Source organism: Doryrhamphus excisus, chromosome 14, assembly GCF_030265055.1.
Source record: "Doryrhamphus excisus isolate RoL2022-K1 chromosome 14, RoL_Dexc_1.0, whole genome shotgun sequence".
NCBI classification, from domain to species: domain Eukaryota; kingdom Metazoa; phylum Chordata; class Actinopteri; order Syngnathiformes; family Syngnathidae; genus Doryrhamphus; species Doryrhamphus excisus.
This window is the reverse complement of record NC_080479.1, coordinates 12,760,656-12,775,087: the sequence shown is the minus strand read 5'-3', so window position 1 is coordinate 12,775,087 and position 14,432 is coordinate 12,760,656. Positions and strand designations below refer to the sequence as shown.

At 45.5% G+C, this 14,432-nt stretch overlaps 1 protein-coding gene across 1 annotated transcript; it reads left to right on the top strand.

The window, feature by feature from the left end:
* Positions 1-497: 497 nt before the first annotated feature.
* On the top strand, positions 498-14,432 carry igf2bp3 (insulin-like growth factor 2 mRNA binding protein 3). Its single transcript, XM_058047786.1, has 15 exons — positions 498-1,756; positions 2,180-2,240; positions 6,142-6,190; positions 8,896-8,947; positions 9,049-9,112; positions 9,639-9,917; positions 10,002-10,136; positions 10,365-10,487; positions 10,552-10,687; positions 10,983-11,108; positions 12,158-12,277; positions 12,358-12,432; positions 12,512-12,643; positions 12,722-12,835; positions 12,970-14,432. The coding sequence occupies exons 1-15, from the start codon at positions 1,582-1,584 to the stop codon at positions 13,069-13,071; spliced, it is 1,743 nt and encodes a 580-aa protein (XP_057903769.1). The 5' UTR covers positions 498-1,581; the 3' UTR covers positions 13,072-14,432.

The window sequence follows — 14,432 nt, the reverse complement described above, 5'->3', positions numbered from 1 at the left end:
AGGCTGAAATGTTAGCATTAATCCTAAACTAAAAAGCTATGTCATGCATATATATATATTTTTTTACTTTTTACACAATTTTAAAAAATTGTCAAAACTTGACTGGGAAAAAAGTTTGGACACCTTTAGAATAGACGGTTCATATGTTACAGCAGTGCAAGAAGAATAAATGTTCTGACCAGTATTGTAGTTTTAACTTGCAGTGCATCAAGCTAAAATGTACACCACTGTAAAGTACCAGTACAATAGTAAACAATAATAGACTGTGATGTTGTGAATTCAAACCATAGTGTGGCGTTATTATGCTATAATTTGATACGTCTCATTAGGTAGCATGTGATTAACCAACAGGTTAGCTATTCCCTAGGTCGTGACCTTTGACCACACAAAAGACAAGATTTTGAATAATATGCCTCATATGTTCCAGTTGGGCCACATACGTTAGGACGCCATTTTGTAGCCCCTCCCCCTTCTTCTCGCCACGCCAATATGGCAGCCAGGACTCCGCCGATGGGCGTTCCATTGGACGTTTTCGTCGCTTAAGTAGTCCACAAAAGCGAGAAAGTGAATGTATTTCAGCTTATGTCTCACTCCGGCTAGCTTTGTTGAGAAACTTTGGGAGTGGAAGCAGCGAGGGGAAGATGGACGCCCTCATTTGAATAGCAATACGTGTCATCCCCACGTTGCACGAGGCCCCCAAAGTGAGTGAGTTGTACCGGTCACTCTCATTTTCTTTCTTTATTCAAATTATCCCTCATATGTGTTAACGTTTGAACATAATATATATTTGTATATAGCACCATCATTTATGAATGGCCCCACCTCCTTTCTGTGTCATCCCTCCATTTAGCAGAAGCAACACGAGCGTAGCCGTGCTCGTGCGCGTGCATGTTTTACTATAGCTGCACGGACCAATCAGAAGGCAGAGACACGAGCCTAGCAAAGATACACCATCTTTTTTTTCCAGCTCAGGTTCTTTTTCTTTTTTTTATAAAACACATCCACTCCCCTTCCTTTCCTCCTCTTGCTGCTGCTGTCCCCACCCCAGATTCCCGAACAATTTTCCCCAATCCCAAACACTTAATTGAGCAATTGGGATTCCTCACGTGTGGGCTGATTTGTAGTTTGAACACGTGGCTCATTCAAAAAAACGCGTATTTTTCCCCCCTCCTCTTCTTCTTCTTCGCCTCTTCTTCTTCTTCTTCTCCTTGTTGGTTGTAGTCGACCCAGAGGCGGGCGCCTGCCTTTACCGTGTGTGTGATATTCTCTGTCTCTTTGCCAAAAAGGCTTCGGAGGAAGACACAAAGTAGTTTCTCCTCCTTTTTTTTCCTTCCCCCCGTCGTCGTCGTCATTTTGGAAGATTAATAATTAAGCGTTTATTTATTGCGCGGCTCAAGAGAAGAGGGGCGACGAGGGAGCGCGAAGCCAGTGCGAGGCTGCCAGTTTAAATCTATCTGTCCACTCAGTTTTTTTTTTATTTTGCTTTTTTTATTTTTATTTTTTTATACTCCAAACAGTGCACACACCCGCTGTCGGAAGCGTAGAGGTGGTTTTTGTCTCTTTTCTTTTTTGGTTGTGAATATGAATAAGCTATACATTGGCAACGTGAGCGCAGAGGCCAGCGAGGAGGACTTCGAAACTATCTTTGAGCAATGGAAGATCCCCCACAGTGGTCCTTTTCTGGTCAAGACCGGCTATGCCTTTGTGGACTGTCCCGATGAGAAGACTGCAATGAAGGCAATCGATATTCTTTCAGGTGAGACGTGAACAAGTGTGTTATATATCTCTATTTGCATGCATTATTGTCCTCTATTTAAAAACAAATGCAGTGCCTTCTGTCTGTATCGAGCCTTGCTGCTGGGCCCTGGTCCGGGTTAGAGGTCGTCGTGTGTGTGTGTGTCTGTTGCTTCTTTTTTAACTATCCGAAAACCTGCTTTTTAAATATATTTTAAAGCTTTTTTCTTGTGGATGCAAGTCGCTGTTGGTGTTGTGAAGCCATTTTGCCCATGCTGACACACCAGGTGGTTTAATTGTGTTGCACAAATGTAGGCCAACTATGAAGCACACGTTTGCCTTTTTTTCTTTCCTCTAAATCCTTTAAATGCTAGAAATGTCACATTCACTACCATTTTCATCAACTAAATGAGTGATTCTTGATTTATTTTTTATTTTTTTTTAGGTAAAGTTGAACTCCATGGGAAAGTTCTCGAAGTGGAACACTCCGTGCCAAAACGTCAAAGGTAGCGTTTTAAAGTTTTTGTAAAGTTTATGTATTGTTTTGTTTAACGTGTCCCCCTCCCCCTAAATGTTGTGGGGGGTCAATGAAAAGGGGCGTATGGTTGTTGTAGCTACCCCCCCACCTCCTCCCCTTCGCCATGACTGGGGTGCTCAAAAAACGCCTGCCTTTAGGCGCAACCGTCACATTTTTTGCACATATTTTTATAAAACGTATACACACAAGGGTTTTTTTATAGCCATTCAAGAAAAGGTGCTTCTCAAACTATGATGGCTGCACAGATAACGCCATTCACGGAGGCAAGGGGTGCAAACACAGGCCTTATGGAGTCCTCCATTTGAAGGATCTGCTAGTCACTGCTAGCTTCCGCCCTCTTCTTTGCACAATGTGCAGCGCTCTCTCTCTCTCTTGCATGAGATGGACTCCCAGACGCGATGCAGAATTGGAAGCTTGGGGCCCAAAGTCACGCAAAAACCTCGTTGCACAATTTCCACACGCTCCCACTGTAGTCGCAATTTAACGAGCTGAAGCAGTGTCGTATTTTTCATTTAAATCTATATTTTTTTTTATCTTTAAACAGCTTTCGTGTGGTAATGTAATTGATTTGTCATCCTAATGACCCTCACTGTGCATCGTGTGTAGTCTGCTTGAATTATCACTTCTTTTAAAAATGCAAAAGTCCAATTTAAAGACTCGTAGGAGGACGTTTGGATGTTTAAAATGGCTGGGAGTGACTTTTTGGAAGTATGCAGATCATGGCAGAAATAATTAATTTTTACTGAAGCGTGTTTCCCACCAGAATGTCGTCAAATCATTTTTATGGTTTGTTTGTAGGCTTTAGGTTGGAATTTTGTCTTGAATGAATTAAGGTGTGTTGAGTTTTTACACACAAGTGTGTGTGTGTGTGTGTGTGTGTGTGTGTGTGTGTGTGTATGTGTGTGTGATTAATGCAACACAGTCGTCCTCCCAACATGAAACTATTGCTAAGCAGAGCAACATTGTATATATTGATAGTATAGACTACACACACACACACACATGCTGGGCCATTCTTTGCATTCTGCAAATATCAGCTGGGGGGGTGGGTAGGAGGGGGCTTGGCCAATCACCATGCCTTTAACCTTTGGACTCTTTAGGAAAAGGAAATGCTATAAGCAGGCAGGGGGACATGCAAGCTGTAGTCCTGTTTGGGGTTAATAAAGAGCACTTAAAAAGGTTAAAACAGGCTGTGAGAATAAACTAGTAATGGTGAATGTAACAAATGTCATCAAATGAGATCTTGTCCTGTGGAGGGGAATAATTTGTGTGTCTGTGGATATTTATCATGAATTTATTTTTTATCTTAAAAAAAATGAAATGTATTGGCTATTTTTGTTGTTGTTTTTTCTCTGAATTTAAATTGTGCAAAAAAAAGTCATTTCAAGTAAAATGGTTGGGTCCTATTAAGTTGAAATTTTAAAATGCATACGTTTAATTGAAAATGTGAAAATTCATTGTGCAGTTTTGACAGATTTGTGATTAGTGTGTAGGTGTTTATGTCCGTAGTCACGTTTTTGTACGTGGAAGTGGATAAAATGCAGCAGGCACATCACAAAATCCCCGCTGAGTCACATGTACAGGGGAAAAAAAAGATGGCGTGGCTATAAGAGGGAAGTGTGTGTCTGTGTGTGTGTGTGTGTGTGGAGGGGGGGGGGGTCATGGCTGTTCAAGTACTTAAAAAAAATCTATATATTCTGAACACTATTATTGTTAGTCTGGTATCATATTGAATCCTAATGTGTCCTTTAACTAAAAGACACACGTGGATTTGGGAATTTTGGGTCACAAGGTCACTGTGGGGCCCACCTACCCCCCCAAAAAAAGAAAAACAGATTGAACCGTACTGAGAATTATGAATGTGGGCCCTTGTTGCCTTTTTATTTGACTTTCTACGTATTTTGTCAATGGAAGTTTAGGGGCGGCGAAGACCCAAATGTGCAACAGTCCTTTCAGTTGAGTCACCTCTCGCTGATATTCAACTCACTGGAATGTTCAGAGGGAAGCCAGTCCCTGAACGTATCTTTTAGGGACTCTTGTGTGGTGGTGGTGGTGATGGTGGTGGTGCTACCCTGCCCATGTGGAACTCTATCAGTCAGACCCCCCCCCCCCCCGGAAGCCGGTATGTGGTCCCGCCATATTGTTGCGGAGAAGCCATAGGAAAATAATTTAGTTTCCAGATCATCCGGACCCCATCGGTGAGCCAGCCTATTTGAAAAGTGGATAAGGACCCCAGCTTGGCAGTCACATGACAAACCAGTCACTCCTGGCCTCCCCCCCCCCCCCTCCTTCCTCCCACTTTTAGCCCAGCTCTACATGTTCCTGTCAGTGGACTTGCCCGTGTCCATGGTAACGGGGCCCCACCCCCACGGGGTAGAGTGGGCCCTTGTTACTCTTCCCTCTCGCCCCTTCCACAATCACCCTACACCGCTACCACCACCACACCCCAATCACCCATCCCCAACTCAAAAAGGGCTGCACGGGGACCAGGCGACGTATAGAGGACCCAACCCCCACTCCGCTCCACCCAGCTAACCCTGGCTGACTTCTTCTGTCTGTGGGAGCTATAGGTCGGCCCCCGGTGCATTTGCACATTTCGCATGGCGTTCCCACCGCAGTGCAGAGCATACAGAATGTGGGGAGGCGGAGGTGGTGGTGGTAGAGGGGGGAGGCGGATCAGGAATGGTTTGCACAGTTGGCCGGAAAGGGCTGGAATTCCTCTTGAAGGTTATCTGTGAATTTTCTATGCCATTTTTCCATTTTAATGTTGAGTAGGTGACATGTCAATCAGGTCCTGCATAGGTGCGCTCAGTAATACATTCTTCTATTTTATTCTTTTTTGCAAAAAAAGGATATTGGAGGAAATCTTTTTTAGAATGGAATTTTATTAAAAAGTTAATGATCAGAGGAATTGGCTACCAGCTTTGCAGGAATCTCCAACAGATTTCACCAGGAAATCCTGTGGGATGGAAGACCTAACTTCTTCCAAAGTCTTTGGTTTGCTTCTTTAACCAACCCCAGAGAAAAAAGTCATCATATTCAAAGCATAAATGCCAGAAAATGAATGAAAAATAACTAAACAATTTGTGTAACCCTGTACATGAACACAAAAGCTTTGGCTTTATCATATGGAGAATATTACCAGGATTTATAAAATGTATTTGGAAGAAATGCACGTATCCTGCTGAAGCTGCTTGTGGGTCTCCCACGTTGTGTCTTGTGTACGCACATGAAGCCGCCGTATGTACGTTACGACCCTTCAGGTTTGTCAACAGGCGGTGGACTTTGGAGTGGCCTCCCATTTTCTATACAGCGTCCCCCCTCCATTGCCACACCATTGCAAGTCATGTGACCCCCCACGTGTAGCTGTCTTAATTGTGCTACCGTCACCCCCCCCCCCCCCCCCCCCAAACCTCCCCAGAATGCTTTTGACTGGATTTCAGAAGCACTGTTGGCTCTAAAGTGCACACACTTTGAGTCCTGCACAGCTGGTGGCTCCCATGGAAATGTACGATGTGTCAATTCCAGGGAACATCATATGCTCCACAAGGTGCTTGTTTGGTCCACTGTAGCCGCCATCTTTTTTTTTTTTTTGTGCCTTGTAGTGTTTCTTGCTTTCATTGTGATCCAATTGGGCGTGGTGTGCTTTTAACTTATTGAAAAACGGAGAACAATTGAAGCCATCCACTGTCCCTTGGCCCTGCGGTTATTATACTGTGAGGGTCTCCATGCACCTGCTGGTTTCATGCACACGTCACTTCTCTACCAGATGCCTCTCGTATGACGGAAGCAGGGATTAGACGTTGGTTTTCTCCCATTTTTGTCAAATAAAAATAAGAACTTCTAACTTATCTTCCCTTTCTCCTCAGGAGCTGTAAGCTGCAGATCAGGAACATCCCGCCTGACATGCAATGGGAGGTGAGTGCTAACAGGCTGCTAAATGCTTCCAGGGTTTGGGACGCCATGGCGCACCCCAACTGGCCTCTCATGCTCTGTCAGTATCGTCTTTTTTTTTTTTTTTTTCCTTTCTCAGCATGTATAGCACATGCTCCGTTGGTTTGCACATGGCTGCAGCTCAGCTTCGGCCGGGCGAGCACACCAAGCAGTGGGCCAACTGTGGTCGGAACAAATGATTTGACATTGTGACGCTTGGATTTTTAATACGCAACAAATTTTCAGAGGACGACAACACGTTGGGCCTCCAAAGAATTTTGAGTGGATCCTGTCGTTAGTTCTCAGACCAAACTGGCTCACTTGATGTGCTGTGTGTGGCTATGGTGTCTTTCAACACACATCATGTGCTAGTGTGGAAGCTAATGTCTCGTGTAGTGTGTGTGTGTGTATGTGTATGTGTGCATATGTGCAAGGCGCACTAAAGAAAATAATAGATGTGCCTTTCTGGTCGAGCGTGTAGACCCACCCACCCCCCCGCTCCCCATAAGCAACTCAAAGTTAGTCACTACATTTTTTTCCCCACCATATGACTAATTTCTGAATGAATCTCATGTCGGGTATTTGACAGTGGTTCGGAAGGAGTAGAAAATATAATTCCTACCGCGTAAAATCCCCTTTTTATCTGAGAAACACAAGTTTATCTCCAAAATCGGTCAACTCTATTGAAAAGAATTAAACACAAGTGTATATGTGTGTGACTGAATACCTTTTTAAATACACCATGCTCTAAACCCCATGAATTATATCATTACAGGGCAATACAGTACCAAACTAGTCATTTTATGGGTAATGTATAGTACAAAGCGTAGAAATCTACAAGAAATATTCAAATAAATTGGTGTGTAGCTTCATTAGAATGTACTAGGATCCCATTCCACATTAAATAGAGTGGGTCCATTTGTGTTTTTAGGCATACGTTTCCTAACAAACTGAAGCAAGTGTCTTCACATGGGTTTAAATGCCATGTTTTGTATTTCTTAAAGGGCTAACAATGTTAAAGAAAAGACACAAATGTACTACACAGCCAGATTTCAAGGCCACTGTGTGTGTGTGTGTGTGTGTGTGTGTGTGTGTGTGTGTTTAGGGTGCATACCATTCTCTTTATGAAATAAGTGTTACATCTCAACTCCAGTAGATTCCATATGGCTCAATTATTCCACATATTTGTTTGCATTTTTGATGATGATTTAAAAGTCAGTGTGTGCAAGTGTGATGGATGTACAGTACAATATATCTGTTTTGTGCTCTTTTGGGTCATATACGTGTATTTTAGCCCACCTCTAGTATTTATCTACTAGTATTTGTGTGTGCAGTGTATGCTTGGAGTGTTGGTCCCCTTTTTTTTTTTTTTAAGGAAAGCATAATTCAGCATTTCCTCAATGAAGTGCACAATGGTTCACATGGTAACTGAGATGCGTGGATTTTTACAATTTCAGCCTGATTCGCTCCCTGTGATCAGATGCCCACAGACGGGCTCTGTGTGTTTTTGTTGTAAAATGGTGGGCTGGCGGTGCCTACGCATGTCCCTCATAGTGCAGCTCCACGTCCACGCATGTTGCTAGTATGTAGCCTAGGGAGTTGTTTGCCTTCTCAAAAGGTGACATGGAGGTCTCCTTCTCCCTTGGGAGGAGGGGAGGGGGGGTTTAGAAAAAAAAAAAGAGGCTAATCTGGGATCTTTTGATGGCAAGGCCTTGTATGTATCTTATCAGGTAGATAGGACAATGGGTCATGGTGCGTGCAGCCCCTCAACGTGAGCGTGCCGCTGAGAATGGTACCGTGTTCACAAGCTGTAGTGGGTGGGTGGGCCTGGACCGTTTCCTTCCCGTCCATGTGCTCTGATTCACAGAATGTGTAGCATGAGCTTGCACCCCTCCCCCCAGCCCCTTCTTCCTGCTGGAATGCACCCCACCCTTTTCCTGAATGCCCTGGATTCTCATTGGCCAGCCCCCGCCGAATGACAGGCAGCCCAGCCAGCCGGCAGCCGGCATCGGGGCGCCGCGTTTCGTTGGAGCAGCAGCCAATGAGTCGCAGTTGACATGGCAAGGAGGCGGGAGGCTGCTCGGTTGGTGGGTTGGCCAAGGGGTGTGTGTGCGTGTAAAGGGGGGGGGCAGTCTTGTTGGTTGGAAAGTGGGGTTGAGTTCTTTGGGGGTGTGGCCTCAGGTTCAACAGAGCATGGTCAAAGGTCTCAGCGCTGCTTAGAACCCTTGCTGCCCCTCTCGCTTGGTCTCCACTTTTGGGCAAGTGGCGAACTTGATGGTGTCTCCAAGCCCCCCCCTCCCCTGTTACAAACATGAATAATTGTCTTAATTTATCTTGTTTGTGGAATAAATGCAAACAAAGCATCCCATTAAACACTCACCAAGTGTAACATTAAATACAACCGCACAGTCTGCTGTAATGTAATACAAGTACTGTGTCAAATCTGACTATAAGGCTGAATGACTCTGTTGGGGGTACTAATTTAAAAAATGTTTATGGTGGTTTGCAGTGCACTGGGGTGTTTCTAATAATTCGCCCCATTGGTGTGGCTAAACTACAAACACAATGGATCTTATTAGTGTATCTACAATAATCTTGTATGAGTGTATTTATCTATTTAACGTTAACATCGTGTTCAGCCCTTCTGGTTCCCCTGGACTGGCCTCCTAATCATGCCTCTTCTTCCCCAGGTCTTGGACGGCATGTTGGCCCAGTATGGTGCTGTAGAGAGCTGTGAACAAGGTAAATACACACTAGGTATCTGAGGCCCTTCCTTACATGTATACATTGAGTACCATGTGGGCAATAATGAGTGAGTGACTCAACTATGCACTTCTTCACAGTCAACACTGAGACAGAGACTGCAGTCGTCAATGTTCGATATGCAGCCAAGGACCAAGCCAGGCTGTGAGTACACACACAAACATGCATTGACATGTATTGTCTACTAGAAATGGTCTATTTTTTTGTACTACACTTTATCCATCCAGTAGAGGGACACACATTGAAAAGCCAATGTGATTTGACGGGCAGTGACTGCAAACAGGGTTAAATTTGACATTTAGTGCCCCCTAGTGTACACAAATCAGTCGCTTGCCAATTAAGTGCACTTAAAAGCTTTGCTGTGTAATGTCATTCAATTGTCCTGCTTGTCATGCACATCATGTCCCGAATATTTTTACCAATCTATTGATATAACACATGGCTGGCAAGACTAAAAAGGTAGTCGAGCCTGCATAAAGGGTGAAACGGCGCTTTCCAGAGTAGGGGACGCACAACAACTTGAAGAATAATGAAAAAAAAGCTAAATGAATGTTGTTGTTTTTGTTTTTTTTAGTCCGTGTTGAGCAGAAAAGCAGAGATTGACCTTGAAACAGTTAGCTCCATTCCAGCCGCTCTGATGCAATCAAACGGCCGTGCCTTTGTTTCCCAGGGCGATGGAGAAACTCAACGGCTCCATGATGGACAACAGTGCGTTGAAGGTATCGTACATCCCGGACGAGACCGCCGCACCCGAGGGTCCTCCAGCAGCAGGCCGGAGAGGCTTCAACGCCCGCGGGCCGCCGCGATCCGGCTCCCCAAGTCTCGGCGCCCGCCCCAAAGTCCAGTCGGACATCCCTCTGCGCATGCTCGTTCCCACGCAGTTCGTCGGAGCCATCATTGGCAAGGAGGGTGCAACGATACGCAACGTCACAAAACAGACCCACTCAAAGTCAGTAGTGAGAGGAGAAACTGTTTTTATTATTATTTTTTTTTACCATGGCATGAAATCTCACCACTAAATCCTTCACTCCAGGATTGACATCCATCGGAAAGAGAACGCAGGTGCCGCAGAGAAGCCTATCACGATTCACTCCACGGCAGAAGGCTGCTCGAATGCCTGCAGAACCATCATGGAGATCATGCAAAAGGAAGCACTTGACACAAAGTTGTGAGTTTGTGCACTCTGTGGGGCAATTGCAGTTTTTATTATTGCTGCACATGGAAAAAGTCCAGCTAAACACACCATTGAGAGTATTTATTAGCAGTCATGCTATCCTGTAATATAAATGAGGCTGCGTGAAGCCTAAAAATAGACATGCACATCACCAGAGGTCTCATGTCAGCTCATGTTCAGCGTGAAGGTGAGTTAACCGCAACATGCTTCTGTCTTGTGCAGCACTGAGGAGATCCCACTGAAGGTTCTAGTACACAACACTTTTGTCGGAAGATTAATTGGAAAGGAAGGACGCAACCTGAAGAAAATCGAGCTGGATACGGGGACCAAGATCACAATCTCACCGTAAGATTTGATTTGATTTTTTGGCCTTCAAAATGCTTCTTCTCACGCTACTGGTCCCATCCAGCCTACAGGACCTGACCCTGTATAACCCAGAGCGGACCATCACAGTCAAGGGCTCCATTGAGGCATGCGCCAGAGCAGAGGAGGAAGTGATGAAGAAGATCAGAGAGTCGTATGAGAGCGACATGGCTGCCATGAACGTGAGCGTTTGTTGTCTCATTTGGCAAGGACAAAAAAAAATGGACTAAGAGTTTGTCAGTTTGATTCAGTGCAGTTCACCACTGCTGAAAAGCACAATAAATACTGTTTATTAACTCACTTAATATCCCATTTGCAGTGTCAATCAAAACTCAGCAGGATTTTATTATGCAACTGTCCTTAATGTTATGGCTGTTATACGAATGTTAAGCAGCTGTAATGCTTTGGTTTTATTTGTTGGGCTGAATTATAGCCGCCCCTCTCCTGATTTTGCATACTAAAACTATTTCTCCGCAGCTCCAGTCCAACCTGATTCCAGGCTTAAACTTGAACGCTCTGGGTCTGTTCCCCAGTGGCGCACCTGGCATGGGTCCATCCATGTCCCATGTGCCCCCTCCCGGACCTGGCGGCTCAGCGTTCGGAGTAAGTGATCCCGTCAAATCATGTTTATAAGCGTGTCCCATAGACAAACAGCTGTTTAGTGTGCTCAGTCAGGCCACTGCCATCTATTATTTGTTAGACCCTAGCAACCCCCTTTTATGTTTTTCTTCCTGTAGTGCAGTCCTTACGGGGGCGAGGGGTCATTTTGGGCTTCTATGATGTCGGCCAGTAGCCAGCCCCACGCTGTAAGTCACCCTTCCCCCAAAGAGCTTTGCACGGCTTGCGGCTGCTCTCTGCGGGATGACTTGACAGGGGTAGCCTGCGCATAACGGTCTCAAGCTGCCCCTCGACCTGCGTGCCCTTTCCGGTCCTCATCTTTGTGCGACCTTTCACCTGCAGCGTGGGCACCAACAGCTTAGTGTGGTCTAGTGGAGTGGAAGATGAGAAAAGGTTCCTTGACATGACGGCCGTCGGAGCAAGTCGTTGGCCCTTAGCTGGCGTATTGATTGGTGTATTGGTCTCCATCCAAAATCAATTATGCTTGAGTGTGATTGACTTTAGGGCTGGGAAACGCAGCTTGTCTTTTGAAGAGGAGCGTTTTGCATGAGCACATCGCATTGTAGTCAATGATTTGCGACCTTTTGTGGCTATAAGCCTGAAAGGATGCTTTCCATGTTTGTGCTGCTAAAGTAGTTCTACTAATACTAATATTGCCCAGCACTTTAGTACTGGTACATCAGATGTAGGCAGCATCTCATGTAGTAATGTTATATTCACAAGTAAGTCTTGGTTGCTTGTAATGTCCAAATGGCCTCATGGGCCATAATAGGCGTAATAGCGCCACCTGTTGCTTTGGCATGTGCTTGTCAGCTTGAGTCCTTTTCTCCATGTCAACGAACACAATTGGTGTGGACAGATGAGGAGCTTTTGCTTGTGTGCATACATACATACATACATAGCGTTTACCTCCATGCTTTGTAGCGTCTGTCGGTGTCGCTGTCAGTGCCAATGCCTGGCTAATGAGCATGTGACTCGTGCTTTGAGTGACGGCATGCAGGCCCAATTAGCAGCAACGTGTTCATACTCACCAGGGACACCCAGAGTCTGAGACGGTCCACCTGTTCATCCCTGCACTTGCCGTAGGAGCCATCATCGGAAAACAGGGTCAACATATCAAGCAGCTGTCCCACTTTGCCGGAGCCTCCATCAAGGTGAGGAAATTCCGAGGAAATCTCCATGTAATCCAGTGTTTGGTAGAAACGGGAAGAGTTCATAACACCGCTGCTTTCAGATTGCCCCTGCAGAAGGGATGGATCCCAAACAGAGGATGGTCATCATTGTCGGCCCGCCAGAGGCTCAGTTTAAGGTGTTGTACCTCACCTTGATAACAGGAATAAATGGCACGTTTCAGTCACTAACTGCAGTGGCCTCGTTTTTTGCTGCAGGCTCAATGTCGCATCTTTGGTAAGCTGAAGGAGGAGAACTTCTTCGGACCCAAGGAGGAGGTGAAGCTGGAGGCCCACATCAAAGTTCCCTCCTTTGCTGCCGGTCGGGTCATTGGCAAGGGTGGAAAAACGGTAAATTCAAAAGCGGCGACCCCGGACGACCCACCAGGGGTCCCCATAGCATTTACGATACCGTTGTGATGTTCGCAGGTAAACGAGTTACAGAACCTAACCTGCGCTGAAGTGGTGGTGCCCCGGGACCAGACTCCTGACGAGAACGACCAGGTCATCGTCAAGATCAGTGGGCACTTCTTTGCATGCCAGGTGGGTCACGCTTCCTAAAGTCGTCTATCCGGGGTGTCCAGGAGTGGTGGTCTTTTATTGTGAAAATAAAATTAATAACACAGCCGGCCACGCTTCAAGTTTTGGCATTATATGTCAACTTTTTCCTTCTCCAGCTGGCCCAGAGGAAAATCCAGGAGATCCTGGCTCAGGTGAGGAGACAGCAGCAGCCCAAGCCGGCGCCTGGAGCCCAGCCTCCGCTGCCCCGCAGGAAGTAACTCTCCAGCGGGCTCCTGGAGGAAATGGTGACTGAAGCTGCCCGACTAAAACGAAGACAGTCGGGCGACGGATGCAGCAGAGTCCGGGGGGAAAGGGGGTGGTGGATTAGATGACGAGGTGTTACGAACGCTCATCTCAGGGGTCAAAGGTTACCAGAAACCTACCAAAACATCCAGCCCCTCCTTTGCCTCGCTTGAACTTTCAAGTACGGCGAAGAAGACCGCCCCTCCTTCCCTGCCCTCCCTTGTTATACCACACCTCTAAACCTCCACCCACCTCACCTCTCTGCATCACTGTGGGAACCTATCGGAGGGCTCCCATCGACGTCACCTGCCCACACTGTACACACCTTGACCGCTCTCCTCCTCATCCTCCCCTCACGGGTGTGTCTGTAACCCCCACCCTTTTTTTTTTTTAACTCTTGCAACACTAAAGAAGAAATAAGCCCCCTCCCCGACCCCCCACTCCTATCACCTCTTTGGTGTGGTACCTCAAACCCAACAAAGATGTTTTGGTTGACTTCAGATTTGGTTGAGACTTTTTTCAGTGTTTAATTGGCTGATGAAGCTTTCTCATGAGTTTTCTGCGGAAAGACAAAAAAAAAAAGGCATTGCTTTTACGGTCCTGGTGGGACCGCCAGAGGTTTATTTGGGGGGAGAGTTGGCTCGGATTGGTAGGGCCATGTTTAGGGGAAAGATTCTTGTTTGAGGCTAGGACCCCTATAAAGGGGGTGTCCTGCCGTTGTAATAATGAAAGTGGCATTTTATAGAAATTCGGATGCATTTTATAGATAGACCTATAAATATAGATGAATATATATATATATATATATATACATAAACTTATATATACATATTTAGAGGTGAGGGCAGCGGTGTGACTGACACGTTGGGAAATGGTGCTGAACTGCTGCTGCCCGGGAAAACCAATTTAATATGCATTTTACTTAACTACCTCAGGATCTAGTACCTCAAAAGAAGAGACAAGAAAATGATTATATATAAATATATAAGAAAAAAAATGTTCCTTTCTTTTTTTTTTATTTTGCTTTTGTGGTATTTTGTATACTTTATAAAGCTGATAGTCTTTGAACATTTTTATTTTTTTAAGAAAAAAAACAATTTAAAATTTCGCGGTCGGCTGCCAACTGACCCTTGCCTTCAACTCTAGTGCTTTATGGTGGCATTGTACATGTGTGTGAGTGACTAAAGATGACCCTGTACATAACGTCTATTTGTACATAGCAGCCCCAGAGCCGGAGTTGGCGCGCCTCAGCTGGCGGCTGACACCAGTATCCAGAGAGAGAATCGCCTCAGTTTTTCCCCTGAGGGTCCAACCATCTTTGTTTTTTTTTTTTTTT